This window comes from Hemitrygon akajei, chromosome 9 (genome assembly GCF_048418815.1).
Source record: "Hemitrygon akajei chromosome 9, sHemAka1.3, whole genome shotgun sequence".
NCBI lineage: Eukaryota > Metazoa > Chordata > Chondrichthyes > Myliobatiformes > Dasyatidae > Hemitrygon > Hemitrygon akajei.
In genome coordinates this window covers 43,576,335-43,599,502 of record NC_133132.1, presented here as the reverse complement: position 1 = coordinate 43,599,502, position 23,168 = coordinate 43,576,335, and the positions used below count along the sequence as shown (strand labels likewise).

General features: G+C 42.9%; 1 protein-coding gene across 3 annotated transcripts in view; it reads right to left on the bottom strand.

Moving 5' to 3' along the window:
* The window catches only part of crybg1a (crystallin beta-gamma domain containing 1a), a 232,613-nt gene that overhangs the window by 95,459 nt on the left and 113,986 nt on the right, over positions 1 to 23,168 (bottom strand). The window contains exon 1 of one of the 3 annotated variants that reach the window (XM_073055849.1): positions 64 to 176. The exons of the other annotated variants lie outside the window; for them this stretch is intronic. Coding sequence (XP_072911950.1) covers positions 64 to 66 — 3 coding nt within the window. The 5' untranslated portion in view covers positions 67 to 176. Of the gene's footprint in view, positions 1 to 63; positions 177 to 23,168 lie in introns of those variants that run through there. 3 annotated transcript variants of the gene reach the window in all.

Below are 23,168 nucleotides of genomic sequence, written 5' to 3'. Positions count from 1 at the left end.
AACTCCTAGCATTCAATACAATTTCAAAGTTCAGACAACGTTTTCTTTGTATCTCTTACTTACCATTTCTTAACAACGTGCTGTTCATATCAGTTTGCGTGGGCTTGTTGTGAGCCTGAGGGTTTTGATGGATTGGCCACACTGCACTCAACTGCTGTGTTACATGCAAAGCTCAGTGACACATACCTTATTCATACGCCCCACCCTCTGGGCTACCGTCCAATTGCCTCACTTTCCTCTTACGTAGGAAGAGATCGTCTCGGCTTCAATTCATTCGGTAATAAAGAGCAAGTTGAAAGGCAGTAAAAGTTTTATGTTTTTTTAAAATTCACTAAAGCTTATGCACACTCTCACTATATGCAAACATAAAACACACAAATACAGAAATGCATATGTACATGCATATATACAGTGAAGCACGTGCACACACACACACACCCACCCACACACACTCACTCACACACACACACACACACACACACACATTATTTATGTCATTCATCAAAATCACTGAAAAGGAAGTCACGAGAAAAGCCCGTTGAGTCCCAATGATTTCAACGAGAGCTTCTGAGGTTAACTTGAGTCCTTTGAATATCTTCCTTTAATGCTCCTTGTTTCCACACACAGAGTTTACTCTCTGCTAATAATGTAAAATTCACAGTATTGGTTCAGCAATTTTTTTTAACATTTTAGATTCCATTGAAGTAAATAGATCTTAATATTGGAAGGGGTGTGCATTTCATGGGTGATCTAGTATTACCAATTTTACTCCATTAACCAGAGTAACATTATGCCAACTTATTACAAACAGAACTTCACTACAAATTGCTGAAGCTACCCAGCAAATGCTTTTTATTAAAATGTCAAAAATAGAGATTTTGCAGCCCCTGTTTTTCACAGCATTGAGCAACAAACCATGAAATGTTAACACAGAATTTTAAAAAGTCAGGAGTGTGCAATATAATCTAACATTAATTTGCGTGCAATTTACATTGCTGTTTTTTAAGGGAATATAGCAAAGAGGTTTGAATTGGTTACTATCCTGAAGCAAATGGCACAGGCATTAATCAAAATTCAATTTTACTGACACGGTATTCTGTTTCTTGGGCACAACTTGGATTCAGGGCAGATTATAACCTTCTTTCAGTCTGTGTTCCAGTCTACCCAGCAGCCACTTTGTTTAAAAATAGCAAGCAGCAATGGGAAACTTCTTATTTCATAACTACAGGCTAACCCATGGAATTGAAGCTTCAAGTGTACTATAAATTTTTGTAGTCAAGATGCATCTTATAGTGCTCACATTTCTTTTGTAAAACTTGAAAGTGCATCTGCTGTTATCTATAGGCAACTCATACAATCGATTCAGTCTGGTATTCAAACAGAATCTTTCTGTTGAGCAAGTATTTACATAATCCCTTTTATTTACATTTACATAATTACTACCCTTGGGCTCTTGTTCCACTCATTTATCTGGTTAGCATGTTGTCATGTTGCTACTTGTCTCCTGATCGAAGAAGCATCAACTTAATAATAAAAATCTTAATTTTCCAGTAAGCATGTAATTCTGTTTTTAGTCACTCAGTGCTAAATATTGTCTATTATACAAATTAGAAGTAGGAGTTGGCCAACTAACACCTCAAGTCTACTCCACCATTTAATGAGATCATTAAATAATGAGATCGTGCTTGCTGCGTGTAACCTCTGCTTTACTTTACCATGGATAAGGAGTGGCTGATCGGCAGGAGGCAAAGTGTGGGAATAAAGGGCACCTTTTCTGTTTGGCTGCCGGTGACTAGTGGTGTTTCACAGGGGTTTGTGTTGGGACAATTATTTTTTTATGGTATATGTCAATGACTTGGATGACAGAATTGATGGCGTTGTTGCAAGGTTTGCGGACAGGTCAAAGGTAAATTGGGGGTGGGGCAGGTGCTTTTGAGAAGTAGGGAGGCTATAGAAGGGGACTTGGACAAATATAGCAGAATGGGTAAATAAGTGGTAGATGGTTTATAGTGTCAGAAAGTGTATGGTCATGCATTTTGGTCGAAGAAATGAAAGAGTTGACTATTTTCTAAATGCAGAGAACATTTTAGAAAAACTGAGGCACAAAGGGACTTGGGAGTCCTTGTACAAATTCCCTAAAGGTTAATATGCAGCTTGAGTCTGTGGTGAGGAAGGCAAATGTGAAGTTAACATTCATTTCAAGAGGATGTAATGTTGAGACTTTATAAAGCACTGGTGAGGCCTCACTTGGAGTATTGTGAGCAGGTTTGGCCCTGTGTCTTAGGAAGGGCGTGCTGAAACTGGAGAGGGTTCAAAGGAGGTGCATGAAAATGACTCCAGGACTAAACAGCTTGATATATAAAGAGAGTTTGATGACTTTGGGCCTATATTCACTGGAATTCAGAAGAATGAGGGGTGATCTCATTAAAACCTATCGAATGGTAAAATGCCGCGATAGAATGGATGTGAAGTGCATGTTTCCTATGGTGGGAGAGTCAAAGACCAAAGGACACAGCCTCAGAATAGAGGGGTGTCCTTTTAGAATGAAGATAAGGAGGAATTTCTTTAGCCAGAGAGCAGTGAATCTGTGGAATTCTTTGCAACAGGCTGCTATGGAGGCCAAGTCTGTACGTATATTTAAGGCAGAGGTTGCTAGGTTCTTGATTGGTCAGGGTATGAAGGGATATGGGGAGAAGGCAGGAGATTGAGGCAGAGAGGAAAAATGGATCAGCCATGACAAAATGGCAGAGCAGACTCGATGGGCCAAATTGCCTAATTCTGCTCCTATATCCTATGGTCTTATCTACCCACTGGAAGCTTTCAGCCCCTTATCACATATCTATAAATAATATTCAATGCTAAGACTATTCAATGACTTCTTAAGTAGGAAGAGATAAGTTTCAGCCTTCGCAGAAAGTAGAGGCTTTCTTTGCTATGGAGCTGGTGTTGAGGGACTAGGTGAGATTCTCCGTCAGGTGAACACCAAGAAATTTGGTGCTCTTAACGATCTCTACCGAAGAGCCGTCGATGTTCAGTAGGGAGTGGTCGCTCCGTGCCCTCCTGAAGTCAACAACCATCTCTTTTGTTTTGTTCACATTCAGAGACAGGTTGTTGGTTCTGGACCAGTCCGTTAGCCGCTGCACCTCCTCTCTGTAACCTGACTCATCCTTCTTGCTGATGAGACCCACCACGGTCGTGTCATCGGTGAACTTGATGATGTGGTTCAAGCTGTGTGTTGCAGCACAGTCATGGGTCAGAGAATTACTGCATAGACCACCACCAAATGAAGAACCTGACATAGAAGAGGCAGCAGACAACCTTGACATCAACACGGATCCACCCAAGAAAGAAGAGATTGTTGTCATGTTTAAATCATTAATGAACAGCAAAGACAGACAGACAGACATACTTTATTGATCCCGAGGGAAATTGGGTTTCGTTACAGTCGTGCCAACCAAGAATAGTGAAGAAATATAGCAATATAAGACTATAAATAATTAAATAATAAGTAAATTATTCCAAGTGGAATTAAGTCCAGGACCAGCCTATTGGCTCAGGGTATCTAACACTCCGAGGGAGGAGTTGTACAGTTTGATGGTCACAGGTAGGAATGACTTCCTATGACGCTCAGTGTTGCATCTCGGTGGAATGAGTCTCTGGCTGAATGTACTCCTGTGCCTAACCAGTACATTATGAACTGGATGGGAGACATTGTCCAAGATGGCATGCAACTTGGACAGCATCCTCTTTTCAGACACCACCGTCAGAGAGTCCTGTTCCACCCCCACAACATCACTGGCCTTACAAATGAGTTTGTTGATTCTGTTGGTGTCTGCTACCCTCAGCCTGCTGCCCCAGCACACAACAGCAAACGTGATAGCACTGGCCACCACAGACTTGTAGAACATCCTCATCATCGTCCGGCAGATGTTAAAGGACCTCAGTCTCCTCAGGAAATAGAGACGGCTCTGACCCTTCTTGTAGACAGCCTCAGTGTTCTACAAACCAGTCCAGTTTATTGTCCATTCATATCCCCAGGTATTTGTAATCCCCCACCATCTCCACACTGACCGCTCGGATGGAAACAGGGGTCACCTGTGCCTTAGCCCTCCTCGGGTCCACCACCAGCTCCTTAGTCTTTTTCACATTAAGCTGCAGATGATTCTGCTCGCACCATGTGACAAAGCTTCCCACCATAGCCCTGTACTCAGCCTCATCTCCCTTGCTGATGCATCCAACGTTCCAGGACATGACAATTTCAAAGCCGAACCGTTCAAAGCTGAACCAAAAATTGCAGCAGCCATCCTGCAACCACTGTTTACTATAATCTAGGAGTGGGGACAAGTACCCAAGAACTGGACGAAGGGAGTTATTGTTAGGATCCCCATGTAAGGAACACTAAGTGATTACAATAACTGGCATGGCATTACACTTTTGTCAGTGACCAGCAAGATTCTCACCAACGTCAATGTCCAATGGATTACAGATGCTGTCGATGTGTGATTGAGGAAAGGGCAATCTGGCTTCAGGAGGAACAGAGGCTGTGTCCACCAGATCTTCATACTGCGTAGCATCATAGAACAGTGCACAGGGCGGCAGAGACAACTGTACGTGAATTTTGTGGACTTTGAAAAGACTTTTGATAGCATCCACAGGGACAGCCTCTGACAAATTCAAAGTTCATTTGGGATTAAATTGTCCAGCTTAATCGGAGTTTCTCTGTTAATTTCACCTGCGCAGCTGGGGACTGCAGTTTGAGCTTTGAAGTGAAGACAGGAGTCGGGCAAGGCTGTGTGGTGTCGGTGATGTCATTTAACCTGGTGATTGACCGGGTTAAGAGGCAAACAATGAAAGATAAGCAGAGAGGCATTAGGTGGACTCTATTCTCTACTTTAGAAGACCCTGACTTTGCAGATGACCTTGCATTACTGCCACATACACACCAGCACTCGCAAGAGAAAACTCAGTGCCCGTGTACCTTTGGTGGACAAGCTGGACTCAGAGTCAACCACAGAAAGACTGGACCATGACAGTTAATGTACAGTCTCAACCTCCCGTCAAGGCATATGGCATCAACTTACCCAGCATCGGCAGATTCAACTACCTGGGCAGAATTATTTAGCAGGTTTCTGGGACTAAGGACGACATCTAGTGCAGACTCAGCAAAGCTAGAAATGTCTTCTGATCAATGAGCCACATATGGGGATCAACCAAGTAGAGTGTCCACACCAAGGTGAAGCTGTACCAGAGCTGTGTTCTGTCCACACCCTTGTATGAGACAGCATGCTGGCACATGACAGAGAACGACCTTGCCAAGTTGACGCCATTCCACACCACGAGCCTCTGGAAGATCCTCCGTATTTTCAGGCCAAGAAAGATCTACAACCACGCCCTACTCCTTCAGTGTCATCAAGAGGACATGGCTGCAGTCATCCTGAGGAAACGCTGGAGATGGCATGGGCATGTGATGAGAAGAGAGGCCAACTCCATCATCAGGACAGTACATCATTGAACCCTTGGAGGGCGGAAGAAACATGACAGACCAAAGACAATTTGGCGCTGTACCCTAAGGGCAGAAATGAGGTCCCTGAACCACACCTGGGGCACAATAGAGAAGATGGCCAAGGTCAGACTGGGATGGAGGACCTTCATTGGTGCCCTAAACACCAGAGGCGTAACAGGCAGTAATTAACTATCAGATCTCAAGGTTGGTGAAACTGTTAATAAAGATCTCCCTGAAAAAAATCAGACCTCACAGAAAGCAACAACAGGAAGTGAAGGGGATGATGGGACCATGTTATATTACAAGCAAGTGGCAGCTGATCAATATGAGAATGAGAGCAGCTTGTTTTTGGAATGAAAAGTAGAACAACAGAAGAGTGTTTTGGTGTAGTCAAGTGCTCTATTCAAGAGATGGAAAACATCTCCTGAAGAAGACCAAGGCTCCGTGGACTTTAAATGTATCCTGGAATCTCTGGGGGAAAAAATTGAGGTCCAGGGACTTTTAGTGAAATTCAGTGAAAATTGCACAAGAAATGTAATTCAACTTTAATGCCATGATTTTGAAGCTGGTGCTTAAACTTTTCTCTCAAAGAGGATCAGGAACCGTTGTCCCATTTGCCAGAGCATTAGATCCACGGCCTACCATGTCCTGGAGATTTTAGTGCTCTTCCAGATGCCTCTTCAGTGTTGTGAGAGTACCTGCCTCCACCACATTTCAGGCATTGTTGCCCCCCTCTGGCTGAAAAGATTCTTTGTCAGGTCCCCTTGGAAATGAATCAGCAGGCTGCCAGCCACAAATGGATGGAAATCGAGTTACCACTGACTCAGAGTATGCAAAAAAGGCAGCATGGTTACATAACTCAGTGCCTCTGCCTCCCAGTTCCAGGGCCTGTCTTCAGCCCTCACCTTGAATGCTGTCTGCATGGAATTTGTTCAATCTCTCTCACGACCAGGTGAAGTTCTGCTGGGTGCCCTGGTGTCCTCCCACATCAACGTTGATAGGCCAATTTGCCACTGTGTATGTTTGTGGCAATATAATGTGAGGGCACAGTGAAAGAATCAGCGGGACACTGGGATCAGAGGAACTCATCTGCTGGGACTTCACACAAACCTACTGGGTAAAGTGGCCTCCTTCTTAGTTTTAATAAACAGAGTCCAAGTGGCAGCAAGGTTGAGAGGTCAGATTTGTCGGTGGTGGAAAAGCAGGAATGCGTCATCCGGATTCATGAAAAGGGGGATCAGCCTTGGACCCAATCTATTTGCAGTCTTTCTTCTTCAGTGCATCTTTTGTAGAGTTTATATCAGATTTAAAACTCAGTTGCACTAGGGCCTTAAGAGAGCAGGGACGAAATGAGGAGCACCTACCTAGTGGGGGTACAACATCTAAATATTCAGTACATTCCAATATTTCAAGCAACTGATCAAACCATTAAACCAGGGGTGCCCAACCCAGGGTCCACGGACCCCTTGGTTAATGGTAAGGGTCCATGGCATAAAAAAGGTTGGGAACCTCTGCATTGGACCGATTTAGCTGCCTCTTGGAAGAGCACCATTGTCTCAGGTGAGCACATCTACTATCTCTTCAAATTTTGTCCATAAAAATAAACTGCTTCGTTTATCTTCCAGTCTTGCACTCCAGCAAAATTGCCTGAGGATTTGCTGCATTTCCAGCTTTTAAACCCCTATAAAGAGTAGGAAACCAAGAACTCATTGAAGACTTATATACATCAAAGAATCTTGTATTTATTGTCAGACCTCCCAGCTGCTATTTTGTATATACTGAAGGCTTTATCTGCCAATATTTTATATACATGGCCAGCTTCTTCAGTTCTGGTGGAAGGTCACGGTCCTGAAACATTTAACTCTCATTCTCTCTCTGCAGATCCGTCTGACTTGCTGTCTTCAATACTTTGAATTTTTATTGCTGTTTCTTGATACTTGTTATTTTTACAATTACTTATAGTCAAAGCAATTGCTCATAAAAACAGTTATGCTTTTGATAAGATAAAATTCATGATGTTATTAGTAATTATCAAGGTGACTAATTTAAATCCTGCAGATTCAGAACCACTCTGTTGATTTGATTTTTCTTGGTATTTAAAAACTTCTGCTCATTTTGTGCTTGATCATTGCGGGTGAAGTCAACACCTTTTTTTGCCCACTTCTGAAACGAGCAGTCTGCAGTGTTACTTCTGAAGGCAGTTAAAGAGTCAGTCACGTTGCTGTGGATCTGCAGATGCATGAAAAGCACAGCAGATGTGCAGCCACACTCCAGCGAGCGTGGCTGATACTAACTTCCAACTCCAGTAATAAATAGCTGAAAAATTCACCACTTGTGAATCTCTCATTTGTCATTTCCAGATTTCTGGATTGCGGGTCTAGTAACATAAATGCTTCATTACTATATTTATCAACTTGTGTAGAATGAGAAGGTTAAGGGAAATAGAGCAAGCCCACTTGCACCCTCTATTCAATAAGACCATAGATGATCTATCATTGGCTTCCTTCCATTTTCCAATTTAAACTCTATAACCTTGACTCCCCCAACTTAACAAAGATCCGCAGAGAATGGTGTCGATAATATAGCGGGTCCGCAGGCTTTGCACATAACTATTGGATACAATAAGTATATTTGTTAATATTTTATGCCAAGCACAGAACAACATGCCTGAATCTTTTGACAGCACACTACAAGCACAATGTCTAAACAGATATCACCATCCTATATCGGACCCTGGTTGGACCCCACTTGGAGTACTGTGCTCAGTTCTGGTCGCCTCACTACAGGAAGGATGCAGAAGCCATAGAAAGGGTGCAGAGGAGATTTACAAGGATGTTGCCTGGATTGGGGAGCATGTCTTATGAGAATAGGTTGAGAGAACTCAACCTTTTCTCCTTGGAGCGACAGAGGATGAGAGGTGACCTGATAGAGGTGTATAAGATGATGAGAGGCATTGATCGTGTGGATAGTCAGAGGCTTTCTCCCAGGGCTGAAATGGTTGCCACAAGTGGACACAGGTTTAAGGTGCTGAGGAGTAGGTACAGAGGAGATGTCAGGGGTAAGTTTTTTTACTCAGGGAGTATAGGTGCGTGGAATGGGCTGCTAGCAAAGGTGGATACGATAGGGTCTTTTAAGAGGCTTTTAGATAGGTGCATGGAGCTTAGTAAAATAGAGGGCTATAGGTAAGCCTAGTAATTTCTAAGGTAGGGACATGTTCAGCACAACATTCTGGGCCGAAGGGCCTGTATTGTGCTGTATGTTTTCTATATTTCAAATTTAAATCCATGCACATAGATTTGTCCTGGCAGTGCTCTGTTTCACACGGGTGTATCAAGCATTTCTGCACTGTTTGAAAGTAGATGGCCGGCTTAGGCTCAGTGGGTGAAAGGGACTGTTTCCACACCACTTGACTCTCTGACTTCAAATAGGGTGATGAGAGCTGAGGGTGATGCTTGACTGAGTCAATTGCCCAGGCATGGGCAGTGATTGAATGGTATGTCAGCAGAGATTTTTGCAAGTTTCTGTAGATGCACGGGGGCCGGTTGCATCACAGCCTGGTATGGAGTCTCCACTGCACAGGACAGTAAGAGGCTGCAGAGGATTGTAGACTCTGCCAGCTCCGTCACAGACACAAGCTTCCCCCCCCCCCCCCACCCACCATCAAGGACATCCTGAAGAGACGATGCCCCAAGAAGATGACATCCATCACTAAGGGCCCCTCACCATCAGACACCCACCCTCTTCGCATTAGTACCATCGGGGAGGTGGTACAGGAGTCTGAAGACATATTGATTTTGCCTTTGTCACAGTGCAACAAATTTCATGTGATTCTAAAAAATAAAATATTATTAAACTCAGACATTGCCTGCCTCTTGGGAAAGAATCCAAAGCTCTGTGGTTCCTAATAGTGCGACTGTTTGTCATTCCCACAGGTCCGAGACTCCCCAAGCCAATGGAATAAGTCTGCAACTTTGTAAATATTCATTGCTCCCAGGCCAGGCTATGCATTATCATAATATGAGTGACTACCGGCATATTTAGTGAAAGCAGGATATGATTCACCAGCAGAAATAAATTAAAGTTAGTTTAAGCAAATGCTATATGACAGGTATAATTCATCCACCTTAATCCCAACTCACAACCTGCCCCAGCCTCTAGCCCCTCTCACCACCCTCACACCCCTACCCACCCCCAGTACTTCTCACACTCACCCACCTGAATTTAGGCGAGTGCTCACTCAATTCATATCTTGGAATGCAGACATGGTATGTCAGGGAAAAGAGCCACACTGAAAATAAAGCAATGAAGCGACTCCCTTCAAGTGAAAACAGGATGTGGATTAATAACGTGAGCATCAATATGCACAAGGAATTAGTTGACTATTGCATGCCTGGGCATTCTGGACAACAGTTCTGCAAACATGCTGTCAAGTCGATCCAAATCACTAAGGATACCAATCAAATAAAAGGCTGGCAAAATCTGTCATTTAAGTACGTCACACCAGTGATCTGGAGCCAAAAAGAAACTGCTGGAAGATTTTCTACCAGTCTCTCAGTTCAAGCATGTTTGCTAAAGCTGACCATTTTACTGAAGCGCTTCCTCCCAGAAAGGTTTGCAAAGATATCCTCTATCCTGGGCAGAGGGTATCGATGTACTTTCAGAATTGGGTTGATGGTGACTTTAAAATCAGAACAGATCCTGACAGACTCCTTCTTCTTGGCTACCGGGACCAGTGACATTGCCTATGGGCTCCACTCAGCCTCGATCTAGCTCACTGGCATGGAAGGTATGAGGAACCAGACAGGCTTTGCAAAACTTGGCTGTGGCATTTTCATTTAATACAACTTTACCTTTGATACGTTTGAGTTTTCCAGCGCCATCCTTCAACACTACCTCACTACCTTTTTTTTTTTATTTCCTATTTTTTGCACTATTTAACTATAATATATATACTTACTATAAATCAGAGTTTTCTTTTTCTTATTATCATGTATTACATTTAACTTCTGCCACAACGTAAACAATTTTCCCGACATATTCCAGTCATATTAAAACCAGTTTCTGATTCTGGTCTCATCCAGTACCTTTCTTAAATCTTTTTCAGTAGACTCTCTTGCAGGGAATGTGGCATGCAATGGCGGATGGATCTCCAATCAAGTTGTATTTGTCTCAGCCAATCACAGCTCCACAATGCTGGCCTTCCTGTTATTAACCATGTGTGGCTTGTATGACTGAAATAACCAATCCAGTGTCTAATTCCATTTTGATTAATTTGCCATTTACTTCTGGTGTAAGCTATACTGCTTGTCTATTGTTAGTTTTCACATTGTAGATCTCAAGGCTACCAGTCCTGCAACACTCTCATCATTATCAGTTTTTTCATCAACAGCATGCAAATTAGTGCTCTTTTGGAAACTGGAACTTGACTTTTTAATCTTTTTCTCTTCCCCGTGCAGTCCATTTATTTTTGTCTGCCCGACACGCTCTTTGTATGTTCCGTAGTTTGTTGTGTTTGCATTTAAACCTACACAAGTCTGGTGTACGTGAGCCACTGCCACAATGTTAACACAAATTGTGCGGCCGAGCTGGTCTCTGTTCAGACATTGCAATTTAGTTCACACTCACTTTCATTCCTGACTGCAACTCATCTGCGTCGCTGTCTGCTGTTCCCATTGACACAGCTATTTCGCTGCTCTTTTAAATGTGAGTTGTGCTTCAGTTAGGAGCAGTTTCTGAATGCTCTCTTGTAAGATTCCACAAACAAAATGGTTCCTCAGTGCATCATTAAGCTCATCACTGAACAATGTTTAATTCAGCCTCTTTAATTCAGCCACATACACTGAAATGGTCCCATTCCTTTTGATTCCACATATGAAACCTAAACTGTTCTGTTATTAACAGTAGTTTTGATTCTGAATGTTCCTGCATTACTTTCCTATATCAGCAAAGCTCATTTCTGCTGGTTTGGTTGACGCAGTCAAACTTTGAAGCAACCTGATTGCCTTTAAACCCAATGCACTCAGCAAAACCGGCACTTGTTTCTCAATGGCTATTTCATTTGCTTTAAAATGCTGCTCAATTCACGCAGTATACAGAATCCAGTTATCTCTTGTGCGATCAAACAAGTCAATCTTTCCGCTGTAGCCAGACATTTCTGTTCTTACTTTTATTTATGATTATTATCACCCACTACTCTGTTTATAAAGCCGTAATTTTGTTTTATGCCTTTTTTTTTAACTGGACCGCTCTCCTTTCTGAAAAGACGCGAGCTGCGATATTTTTTAAAACTCGAACATCTTGCTACATTTCGACGGGTAGTCATCTCTGCTTTATTTGAGACTTCCTCATCTTACTGTTATGTTTTGTAACTCCAAAACATGAAACTATTTGAAAGCAAAAAGACAGGAGAACTTGTCTTAGTTTCATTTTTACTTTAAGCAAGGCATGTCCTTAGTGCATGGTTAGTGTCATGATGTATGCAGTTCATATATTCTTACGTATAACCCATAATTAGTTATTTAAATGAACAAGAATCCTTCATCAAACAATATGTTTATGATATTACTCAAATATTACTGAAATATTAAATACACAACAGTATACAAGTAGCTGCAGAGGATGGGGCAAAATTGCAGTCAGTGGGATGAAGTGAAGTGTAACATGGGGCAAAATCAGAAAGGGTGAGGAATACAGGACTGAAAATGTTATATTTGTACACCCACAGTGTACGGAATAAGGTGGATCATCTTGTAGCGCAGTTACAGATTGGCAGATACGACAATGAGGCCATCACTGAGTCGTGGCTGAAAGATCATAGTTGACAGCTTACCATCCTAGGATACACATTGTAACTTAAGGATAGGCGGGTAGGCAGAAGGAGCAGGGTGGCCCTGTGGTGAAAATAAAATCAAATCCTTAGAAAAAAGAGGCAGAGGATCAGAAGATACAGAATCCTTGTGGATAGAGATAAGAAACTACAAGGGTCAAAAACCCCGATAGGAGTTATATTCAGGCCTCCAAATAGTTACCCAGATGTGGGATACAAATTACAATGGAAGAATCAGAATCAAGTTTATTATCACTGGCATGTGACGTGAAATTTGTTAACTTAGCAGCAGCAGTTCAATGCAATACATAATCTAGCAGAGAAAAAAATAATAATAAATAAAATAATAATAATAATAAATAAACAATATCTCAATTACAGCATACGCATGTTGAATAGATTTTTTTAAATATGCAAAAACAGAAATACTGTTTATTAAAAAAAATTGATGTCGTGTCCAAAGATTCAATGTTCATTTAGGAATCGGATGGCAAAGGGGAAGCTGTTCCTGAATCGCTGAGTGTGTGAGATAAAAAAGGCATGTAGAAAAGTCAATGTTATGATAGTGATGGGGGATTTCAATATGCAGGTAGATTAGAAAAATCGGGTTAGTGGTGGATCCCAAGAGATGAAATTTGTGGAATGCCTACAAGATGGCTCTTTAAGAACTTCTTAAGAAACTGCTATTCAGGATTGCGTGTTTTGTAATGAAACAAATTGAATTAGGGAGCTTAAGGCAAAGGAACCCTTAAGAGCCAGTGATCATATGATTTGATTCCACCTGCAGTTTGAGAGGGAAAATCAAAAGTCATTACTGCAACCGAGTAAATGCATTTACAGAGGTAAGATAGGAGCTGTGCAAAGTTGATTGTAATAGTACACTAGCAGGGATTACAGGAAAACGGCGATAGTTGGAGTTTCTGTGGGAATTTGAAAGGCACAGGAAGCCTGAGAGAGTTTATTCGTCATATACACCAGGAAAGAACTAGATCCTTTTACATTTACCTCCATGGGGAGGAAGTCCTCCACAATACTGAATCATTGAGTGAAGAGAAGGCCAAGCTTCTTTGTTCTTTAGACTTCCTTCTGAGATGCCGGAACAAGGACATCATCCCTAAGTTTGTGAGATTGTATTCTGCGGTGGTTTTTCCGGCAGCTAAGTGCAACCTACGACGAGTTAGCCAAGCATTGATTAGGGAGTGTATCCATTGCATTGGATCTGCTCTGGACATCAACGCGAACAGACTACTGTCTCTCTTGTCAGTGCTCTTCTCTCCTAGTGATTGGTCCAATGCCATCCAAGATTAACTAGTTCACGAAGGAACACTGTGAGACAGGTCAGGAAACAACAAAGACGAAGGTCTCGCTCCAAGTAAGAACTGGAACTTGATTATAAACAAGCTGGGACAGTGGAAAACTGATCGGATGAGGACTAACCAATCAGGAGGGATGGATGACGAGGATACATGAGGTGAGGCGGCAGCCCCTTCACAGAGAGCGAGGAAGGCCCAAGGTTCGATCGATACAGAGCCATGCCAAGTGCTAAAAGTCGGTTACAGGCTGGATCGAGCCAGCAAAGTCCAGGCACCAGAGCAGACTGGGCTACTGAACCCAATGTTTGGATGTTGATTTAGGCGCCAGGCCAATTTGAAAAGGTAGGAGACGAATCATGAGGCTGCATAATGAATACATACTTGGATAATACCTTGAAACTTAAAATGGGATTGAGGAGGATTATAAATCAGCCGTGGTGGAATAGCGAAGCAGAATTGAGGGTCTGACTGGCCTAAATCTGCTCCTATGCCTTATTGTCTTATGGTCTAAGAACTCAGCTGGTTGAGTGGTCTCGACTGAAACGGCAAACATCCCTTCGGCTGCACAGACTCTAATTGGGCTGCTGAGGTGTTTCAGAAGTTTATTTTTTGCTCTTGTTTTCACAACATACGGATAATTTGGAAGGTAAAGTCATGAAGTGTGAAGAATGTGAATAACTGATTCCACAGCTTACAATGTATGTGGCATTTACTATTTTATTACAAGAATATTTCTTTCTCTCATCACTTTTCTAATTATAATATGCATTTTGATTGCATGTCTGAGATATATTAAAACAGGGCAAGAATCGTCCCTATTGTACCTCAAGAGCTGGCTTCTTCAGTAAGAGGAGTTATAGATTTGCAATGTGAAATTTCTAATCAAGGCAACATCATGTTGAATCACATTTTCCAACAGATGTCTCTCTTCTGGGCCACATGTCAAAGAAAGTGCAACTGTCAAATTAATTTTTAATGTCTGACTGAAAGATTTATCAAAACTTATCAACCCGCATGTTCACAATGAACTCTGTCATATTGAAAAGAGGCCTTTGAACAAACAGCAAGCTTTTCCACATTACGTTCAAAAAATAAAGACATAACGTCAAAAGATGTTCCACCATGCCTAAGCTAGCTGTTAGAAAGACCATTTGTTCTTTATTCAGAGCCCTGCTCACATTTTCTGTTCAAGTCTATATCTTGTTCCATTTTGATATATTATTGTATCTGCATTTTTAGGCCGTACATTATATCAACTTAGAGAAAATAAAAACTTACCTCCTTGCGTAGCCCAAACACAAACAAGAGAAAATATGCAGATGCTGGAAATCCAAGCAAAATGCTGGAGGAAATCAGCAGGCCAGGCAGCATCATCACTCCCGATGAAGGGTCTTGGCCTGAAATGTCAGCTGTTTACCCTTTTCCATAGATGCTGCCTGGCCTGCTGAGTTCCTCCAGCATTTTGTGTGTGTTTCTTATGTAGCGTCTGGCTCTAAGACAATTGTTTTGAATCTGTCTCCTTTGGTTAATGATCCATAGAATTATAGTTGCTTCTTCCTTTGTAAAACCATGCACAACTGTGAGGCATTGATCATGTGGATAGCCAGAGGCTTTTTTCCCCAGGGCTCAAGTGGCTAACGTGAGGGGGCATAGTTTTAAGGTGCTTGGAAGTAGGTACAAGGGGGATGTCAGAGGTAAATTTTTCACGCAGAGTGGTGGGTGCGTGGAATGCAGTGCCAGCGACGAGTAGAGCCGGATACAATAGGGTCTTTTAACAGCCTCTTAGGTACATGGAGCTCAGAAAAATAGAGGGCTGTGCGGTAGGGAAATTCTAGGCAGTTTCTAAAGCTGGTTGCATAGTCGGCACAACATTGTGGGCCGAAGGGCCTGTAATGTGCTGCAGATTTCTATGTAATTCTATTAAATCAACCCTCAGCCATCTCTGTTGTCTTCTGTACTCTAAATGATCTGTCACTGAATCTTGTCATAATTACTATTCTATGGATCTGCTGTGTATGCCCGCAGGAAAACTAATCACAGGGCTGTATGTGGTGACACAGATGTACTCTGATAATAAAACTTACTTTGATATTTTTCGAAGTGCAAACCAATTTTCTCTAGTCACTATGTAATACACAAGTCCCTCATCCTTGTACAACGGCCCCTTGGTCATGACCCGGAGCCAGCACTTCCAGCTCTTCATTCAGTACTTCAGTGATGAAGAACAGGTAGTGGCCATAATGAAACAAAAATCACTGGAAATACTCGACAGGTCTGGCTGCACTTGTGGGAAGAGAAATGTAGCTGACCTTTCAGATCAATGATCTTTCATCAGAACGGCAAGCTTTTAAGAAATAGGTATGTTTTAAACTCCTGGAGTTGGAGGGTGATGGGGTAAGGGAAAGGAAGAGTTACACTGATGCTGTAGCCTATATAACAACACCAACACTTCCACTTCTCAGAGGAGTAAAGAACGTTGGTATGTCGCAGATGACTCACCACTCTTTACAGATGTGCCTTTCCTTCCTGGGTGCATCACAGCTTACTAAGGTATCCGCTCTGCTCAACACCACAAGAAACTGCAGAGAGTTGAGAACGCAGTCTAGTCCACCGTGCAAATCAACCTTCCCCCCCCCACTGGCCCCACCTACGCATCCCACTGCCTCGGTATGTTATCCAATATCATCAAGGATACCTCCCTGATCCAGACGACTCTCTCCTGTCAGGGAGAAGATACAAAGGTTTGAAAGCACATACCACCTTCTCTGCTACCGTAACCAGACACTTGGACAGTCCTCCCAAACACTGAATCTCCCTTATTGCAGCCCTTGCACTGCACACTTCCTCTGTTATCGCTACACCTCATTCTGTTCCCTTTTCCAAGCTCAATGTACCTACTGGGTGGCGGGATGGACATACGTCTCTCCCAAAAGGTGTAGGGCGTTCCATCCCTCCGCTAAGCCTGCAGGTCACCCTTGGAGTAGGTGTAGCCCCCCACTCCCCAAATCCTGGTTATGTGACCACTGACGGCGGGCAGACAATCTCTGAAGAGCATTGATAATGGCTGGGGGTCACCCGTCTTGTAAAGACACTGCCCAGAAGAAGCCAATGGCAAACCACTTCTGTAGAAAAATTCGCCAAGAACGAACATGATCACGGAAAGACCGTGACCACCTACACGAGAGGCTGGACAGCGTGGCTCGTTGGGCCGGAGGGGCCCTATTCCACACTGTATCGCTACATAAATAATAAATAAATAAATGGGCAACAAACAATTGATTACTCCAGATGTGGCCTAACATATAAAACTGCAACTTGACTCTTGAAATCAAAGCCTCAAATAATAAAGATAAACGTTCTCAATTTTTGCTCATTTAAAATGATCTAAAATCAAAATTATCAGCTGCCTCTATAAAAGAAACACATTGACATAATATACCTACACAGGTCCACAATCCCTTATCCGAAATTCTGAAATCCGAAAAGCTCCGAAAACCAAAGTTTTTTTCGCCAACAGCTGACGTCACTCAGGTGTGACGTGGCAGCACTAGCAGAGGCCGCCAGACGTCAGCTGTGGCTCAGCGCTCGTACTGGTTACACGTGCATTTGCTGTTCGCTGATATTTTGTCTTCACTGCTGACTTTGTGTTTAATTTCACTGTGAGCTGCAGATACCCCTGTGGGTTACAATGAGAAAAAGAGAAGGAAGCATTTATCATTATCAATAACGCAGAAAGTGGAGTTATTGCAGAAGCTTGATCGTGGTGTGTCTGTGTGGCATCTTACTGAAGAATATGGTGTCAGAACTACCACTGTATATGATTTAAAGCAACAGAAAGACAAGTTACTTAAGTTTTATAGTGATAGTGACCTTCTGCATTTATTCCAATAAGTCATTTACCATGTGTTTGATTCGGTTCATTCAAAGCTGTATATTTTTACCTTTTATTGAATGTTTTTGCTGGAAATAAAATATTTTTCCTGTCATTATTCCTTAAACAATACAATTTAACAACTACTTACATAGCATTTACATTGTATTAGGCATTATAAGTAATGTAGAGATGATTTAAAGTATACGGGAGGATGTGCGTATGTCTTGAGCTCTGCTGGGTCCTAAAGCCCACCCATTCTGCGGCAGGTTAAATAAGGGACTTGAGCAAACGTGTTTTTTGGTATCCGCGGGGGGTCCCGGAACCGATAAGGAGGGATTCTGAAATCCAAAAATTCTGAATTCCGAAATGCAACTGGCCCCAAGGATTTTGGATAAGGGATCGGGGACCTGTATACGTAATGAATTACTAACTTCAAAAGTATTAAACCTTTTAGTTGCTTTTCAGCCGGAAAGTAGTCAATTTTCAGCGGGCTTCAATCATCACAAGCAGTCGTTTGTTTTGATGGGCCAGTGCGGGCTTTAAAAAATGAGAACAAGGTCTTTTGATGGGCTTCAGTCGTTCTGATTTATTGGGCAATTGGCAAAGGCCAATATAAAAAGGTTAGGTTTAAGCAGAGCGGCAGTTGTGGGAGTGGACCAGTTTTAGAGTGGATGGCTTGAGGCTTAGGTGAGAAGAGGTAAAGGCCAAGGTAAGTTTCTTTCCTTGTCTGTTATTGCATAGCTAGTTCAGGGAGAATGCGTCCAGGATCAGCGGTGTGTCCTTCATGTCAGATATGGGAAATCTGGGAGACCAGTCGTCCTGATAACTATATCTGTGTGAGATGCATCCAGCTGTAACTCCTTCCAAACTGTGAGAGAAATGGAGCTACCATTAGATGATCAGCAGCTCAATAGGGAGGAGGAGGAGGAAGAGATCAATATGATCTACTGAATGGGTGTCTCCCCGAAGTGGAAGAGTCGGGTAACTAGGTGATTGTCAGGAGAGTGACAGGTAATAAGCAGGTAGGGCAGGGTACCTCTGTGGCTGCCCCCCTCAATAACAAATATAGTGGATTTCACAATTGGGACACATTGAGCCCAGTACATTTTAACCCAATTAAGCGGCTGACCCAATTATCTTAAGTTTCACAGAAATAGTTAAAAAGGTATTAAAAAAAAGCAATCTATCATTTAACCGAGTAGTAAGCTATGTATTTAAATGAAATACAGAACAAATTAGACCACCACCAATTCTAAAGTACTATAAAACTGTTTCTTGGTTCGTAATGGCTACTGGTGGAGGAACGCATCGGGTGAATGCTGGCATGGCCCTCAAATGGTAAATATCTTAGACCCTTAAAGCATTGAGCTTTAAAACTTTTCCCAATAACCAATCTTTTAATCAGTTGTTGATATATTTCAACAGCACAACACAGTTATGCGATCCATTGCTTTCTTTGTACCTGGTAGTGTTGTGCATTTGTAGCGAAGGGAACCATCCGGCGTGGCACGATTAAAAAAGGCCTGTTTTATCAGCACAAAATCTTTGAAGCAAGCCGGGGAGATTTGTAGTTTTGCATGCATCAATACTATCCTTCTCACATGTGCTTTCTTGAACTTAATGCGGTGCCTAAATTTCACTCAAGACAACCATCATCTGCCGAAGGGTTTCGGCCTAAAACGCTGACTGTACTTTTTTCCATGGATGCTGCCTGGCCTGCTGAGTTCCTCCAGCGTTTTGTGTGTGTTGCTCGGATTTCCAGCGTCTGCAGATTTCCTCTTGTTTGCAACCAGCTACCTGTTGTTTTAAAATCGTTGTGACCCAGCTTCTTAGCTAGCCTCTGACTTGTTTTTTTTAACATCAGTTCACTGACACACACATCTCATCCAGAAAGCCATTGACTGTGGCATTATGAAGACTTGGCTGTTGTAAAGACAGGAATGACTGCTGGACGAGGTTCCGGGGTGTAGACATTTCAAAAGGGACGGGGAGGGATTGGGAGAGTGACGTTGCTAACCAGGGATAGTATCACAGCTGCAGAGAAGAGGATGTTGTGGAGGGATTGTCTGCTGAATCAGTGTAGGCGAAAGTCAGAAATGGGAAGGAAGTAATAACTCTACTGGGAAGGACCTAATGTTCCATGGTCTAAATTTATAGTTCAAAGTACAACATGGGTTTTAAAGCACCAGCTTTAGTAGAAAGTCATAGCAAAAGCCCTAGTATTCATCATTTCATTATAATTTCTTTGAAGTCTGAGGACAGTGTCAGCACTTTTGAATATTTTCTGATTAGATCTGACTCCCTCAACAAGGACAGAAGTATTATGTTTCAAAGGCAGGTGCAGAAAAAGACTGGTGTGCTGACAATTCAGTGAGAATCGAATGAAGCTACTTTATAATTTATTATAATTCAGTAATTCACTTGCACAAACTGGCAGCTGGGCACACCCAATGATGGGCCTTTTGCATGCAATCGGCAGTTTGGCGGTGAACGAATTTTAACGGTTGGCCGATGCAATTTGGAATGCCTGTAGGGTGGGAACAAGGGAACGCAGTAAAACAGGAAGGCGTGGACCAGGCAGGATGTAGAAGCAATTAAAAAAGCTCCAGGCAAGTCCAATGTTGCCCATGACCTCCTTGCCACACTTTCAAATAAGTATATTTTTATGGGGCTTCCAGTCCATTTTTCAACGATCACCAGGCGGAAAGCTTAACGATTGCATCATCCAGGAAGCTGCAGGGTCTGGTCTGGTCAGGGTCAGGTTTGGAGACAATGCCTATTTGACGTCTGGTATGCAAGACCAGGCTATTTAGGGTGGTCCAGTCTCACAGACACAAACTCAAAGAGGTGTTGCTCCCCCCCCCCCCCCCACCCTTCAATGATCTGTTCAGGGCAAACTCCGTGGAGTTCTCTTCCTCCATCTTCACCCCTCTGGTAGGCAGTGCATTTGACTTTATTTCCTAAGGTGGTGACGCATCGAATCGCAGCAGCTTCTACCGGAACAGAAGATGCTATTGTCCTTTTTAAATGTATTTTTTATGATCACAAAATTCTGCTCGACATTATGAACTTAAGAGTACTGCAGGTCCACCCTATCAGTGGGTTGCTCTTTGGCGGAGAAAATGAAGGAGATGGCTTGGCGCGGAACATGTCAGAGGAGTCGGTGCGTGAATGCGGTGTGCAGTATAATGGCGAGCAATCGTCTTAGTCGTTTTTCTTGTGATTGCAAGACCCCTTTTTGGGTATTATTAATGTGGGATGTAGCAAGTCTGATTCACCGATTCAGTAAGGGAGCTGCGTGATCTCGATCGGAGTAAGGACTAGGCCTCGAGCCATGGTGTCATCTGTTTACAGCCACCAGGAGAGAGGCGTCAGAGCTGGAGTCAGTGCTGCCCCCCAGTGCTCGCGTAGTAGAAGACAAGCTGGATTGTAGATTGCCGCAGTTATCTGCAACGTTCACGGACAAAAGGTCTGGACTACTTTCTTTTGTGTGACTGTATTTTACTGATATCTTACATGTGCTTGCTATCTTGTATGTGCTATGTGTGGTTTGTGCTTTGCATGACAATAAACTGTTTTTCACCTTGGCTCCGGAGTAACACTGTCTCGTTGGCTACATTCATAGGCATTCATGCATGAACAATTAAACTTGAATCAAATTCAATTTTACTTCTAAGACAATTCCTAGAAATGATAATAGCCTACTTCTATTCTGAATTGTGGTTCTGTAATAGTGACTCAGGCCAAAATGGCAACTTTTAAACAAATGAGGCAGGAGGTGGCTGATGAGGCAGACAGCCTGTTAGATTATGGGGTGGTGCATTCCGTCTGCTGCTAACTCAGGATCTTTGTGAGCTTTTTCTGCATGGACACAAGACCATTAATGCCGCCTTGAATACTCCTTCTCAACTTTGAGCGGTCATAGGCTGGAAGTTTCCAGGAGACTGGCAATTCACACACCAGCAGCTACTCTCTACAACCATTAACACAGAAACATAGAAAACCTACAGCACAATACAGGCCCTTCGGCCCACAACGCTGTGCCGAACATGTACTTACTTTAGAAATTACCTGGGGTTACCCATAGCCCTCTATTTTTCTAAGCTCCATGTACCTATCCAGGAGTCTCTTAAAAGACCCTATCGTATCCACCTCCACCACCAGCAGCCCATTCCACGCACTCACCACTCTCTGCGTAAAAAAATTACCCCTGACATCTCCTCTGTACCTACTTCCAAGCACCTTAAAACTGTGCCCCCTCGTACTAGCCATTTCAGCCTTGGGAAAAAATCTCTGACTATCCACACGACCAGTGCCTCTTATCATCTTATACACCTCTATCAGGTCACCTCTCATCCTCCGTCACTCCAAGGAGAAAAGGCCGAGTTCATTCAACCTGTTCTCATAAGGCATGCTCCACAATCCAGGCAACATCCTTCTAAATCTCCTCTGCACGCTTTCGATAGTTTCCACATCCTTCCCACAGTGAGGTGACCAGAATTGAGCACAGTACTCCATGTGGTGCCCAACCAGGCTCCTATATGGCTGTAACATTACCGCTCAATCCCGTGGTTGATGAAGGCCAGTGCACTGCCTGCCTTCTTAACCACAGAGTCAACCTGCACAACATCTTTGAGTGTCCTATGGACACAGACACCAAGATCCCTCTGATCCTCTACACTGCCAAGAGTCTTACCATTAATACTATATTCTGATATCATACTTGACCTACCAAACTGAATCATCCCGCACATCTGGGTTGAACTCCATCTGCCACTTCTCAGTCCAGTTTTGCATCCTATCAATGTCCCGCTGTAACATCTGGCAGCCCTCCACACTATCCACAACACCCCCAACCTTTGTGTCATCAGTAAACTTACTAACCCATCCCTCCACTTCCTCATCCAGGTCATTTATAAAAATCACAAAGAGAAGAGGTCCCAGAACAGATCCCTGAGGCACACCACTGGTTACCAATCTCCATGCAGAATATGACCCGTCTACAACCACTCTTTGCCTTCTGTGGGCAAGCCAAATCTGGATCCACAAAGCAAGGTCCCCTTGGATCCCATGCCTCCTTACTTTCTCAATAAGCCTTGCATGGGGTACCTTATCAAATGCCTTGCTGAAATCCATAAACGCTACATCTACTGCTCTACCTACATCAATGCGTTTAGTTACATCCTCAAAAAATTCAATCAGGATCGTAAGGCACCACCTGCCTTTGACAAAGCCATGCTGACTATTCCTAATCATATTATGCCTCTCCAAATGTTCATAAATCCTGACTCTCAGGATCTTCTCCATCAACTTACCAACCACTGAAGTAAGACTCACTGGCCTATAATTTCCTGGGCTATCTCTAGTCCCTTTCTTGAATAAAGGAACAACATCCACAACCCTCCAATCCTCCAGAACCTCTCCCATCCCCATTGATGATGCGAAGATCATCACCAGAGGCTCAGCAATCTCCTCCCTCACTTCCCACAGTAGCCTGGAGTACATCTCATCCAGTCCCGGTGACTTATCCAACTTGAGGCTTTCCTAAAGCTCCAGCACATCCTCTTTTTTAATGTCTATATGCTCAAGCTTTTCAGTCCACTGTAAGTCATCCCTATACAATCGCAAAGATTGTTTTCTGTAGTGAATACC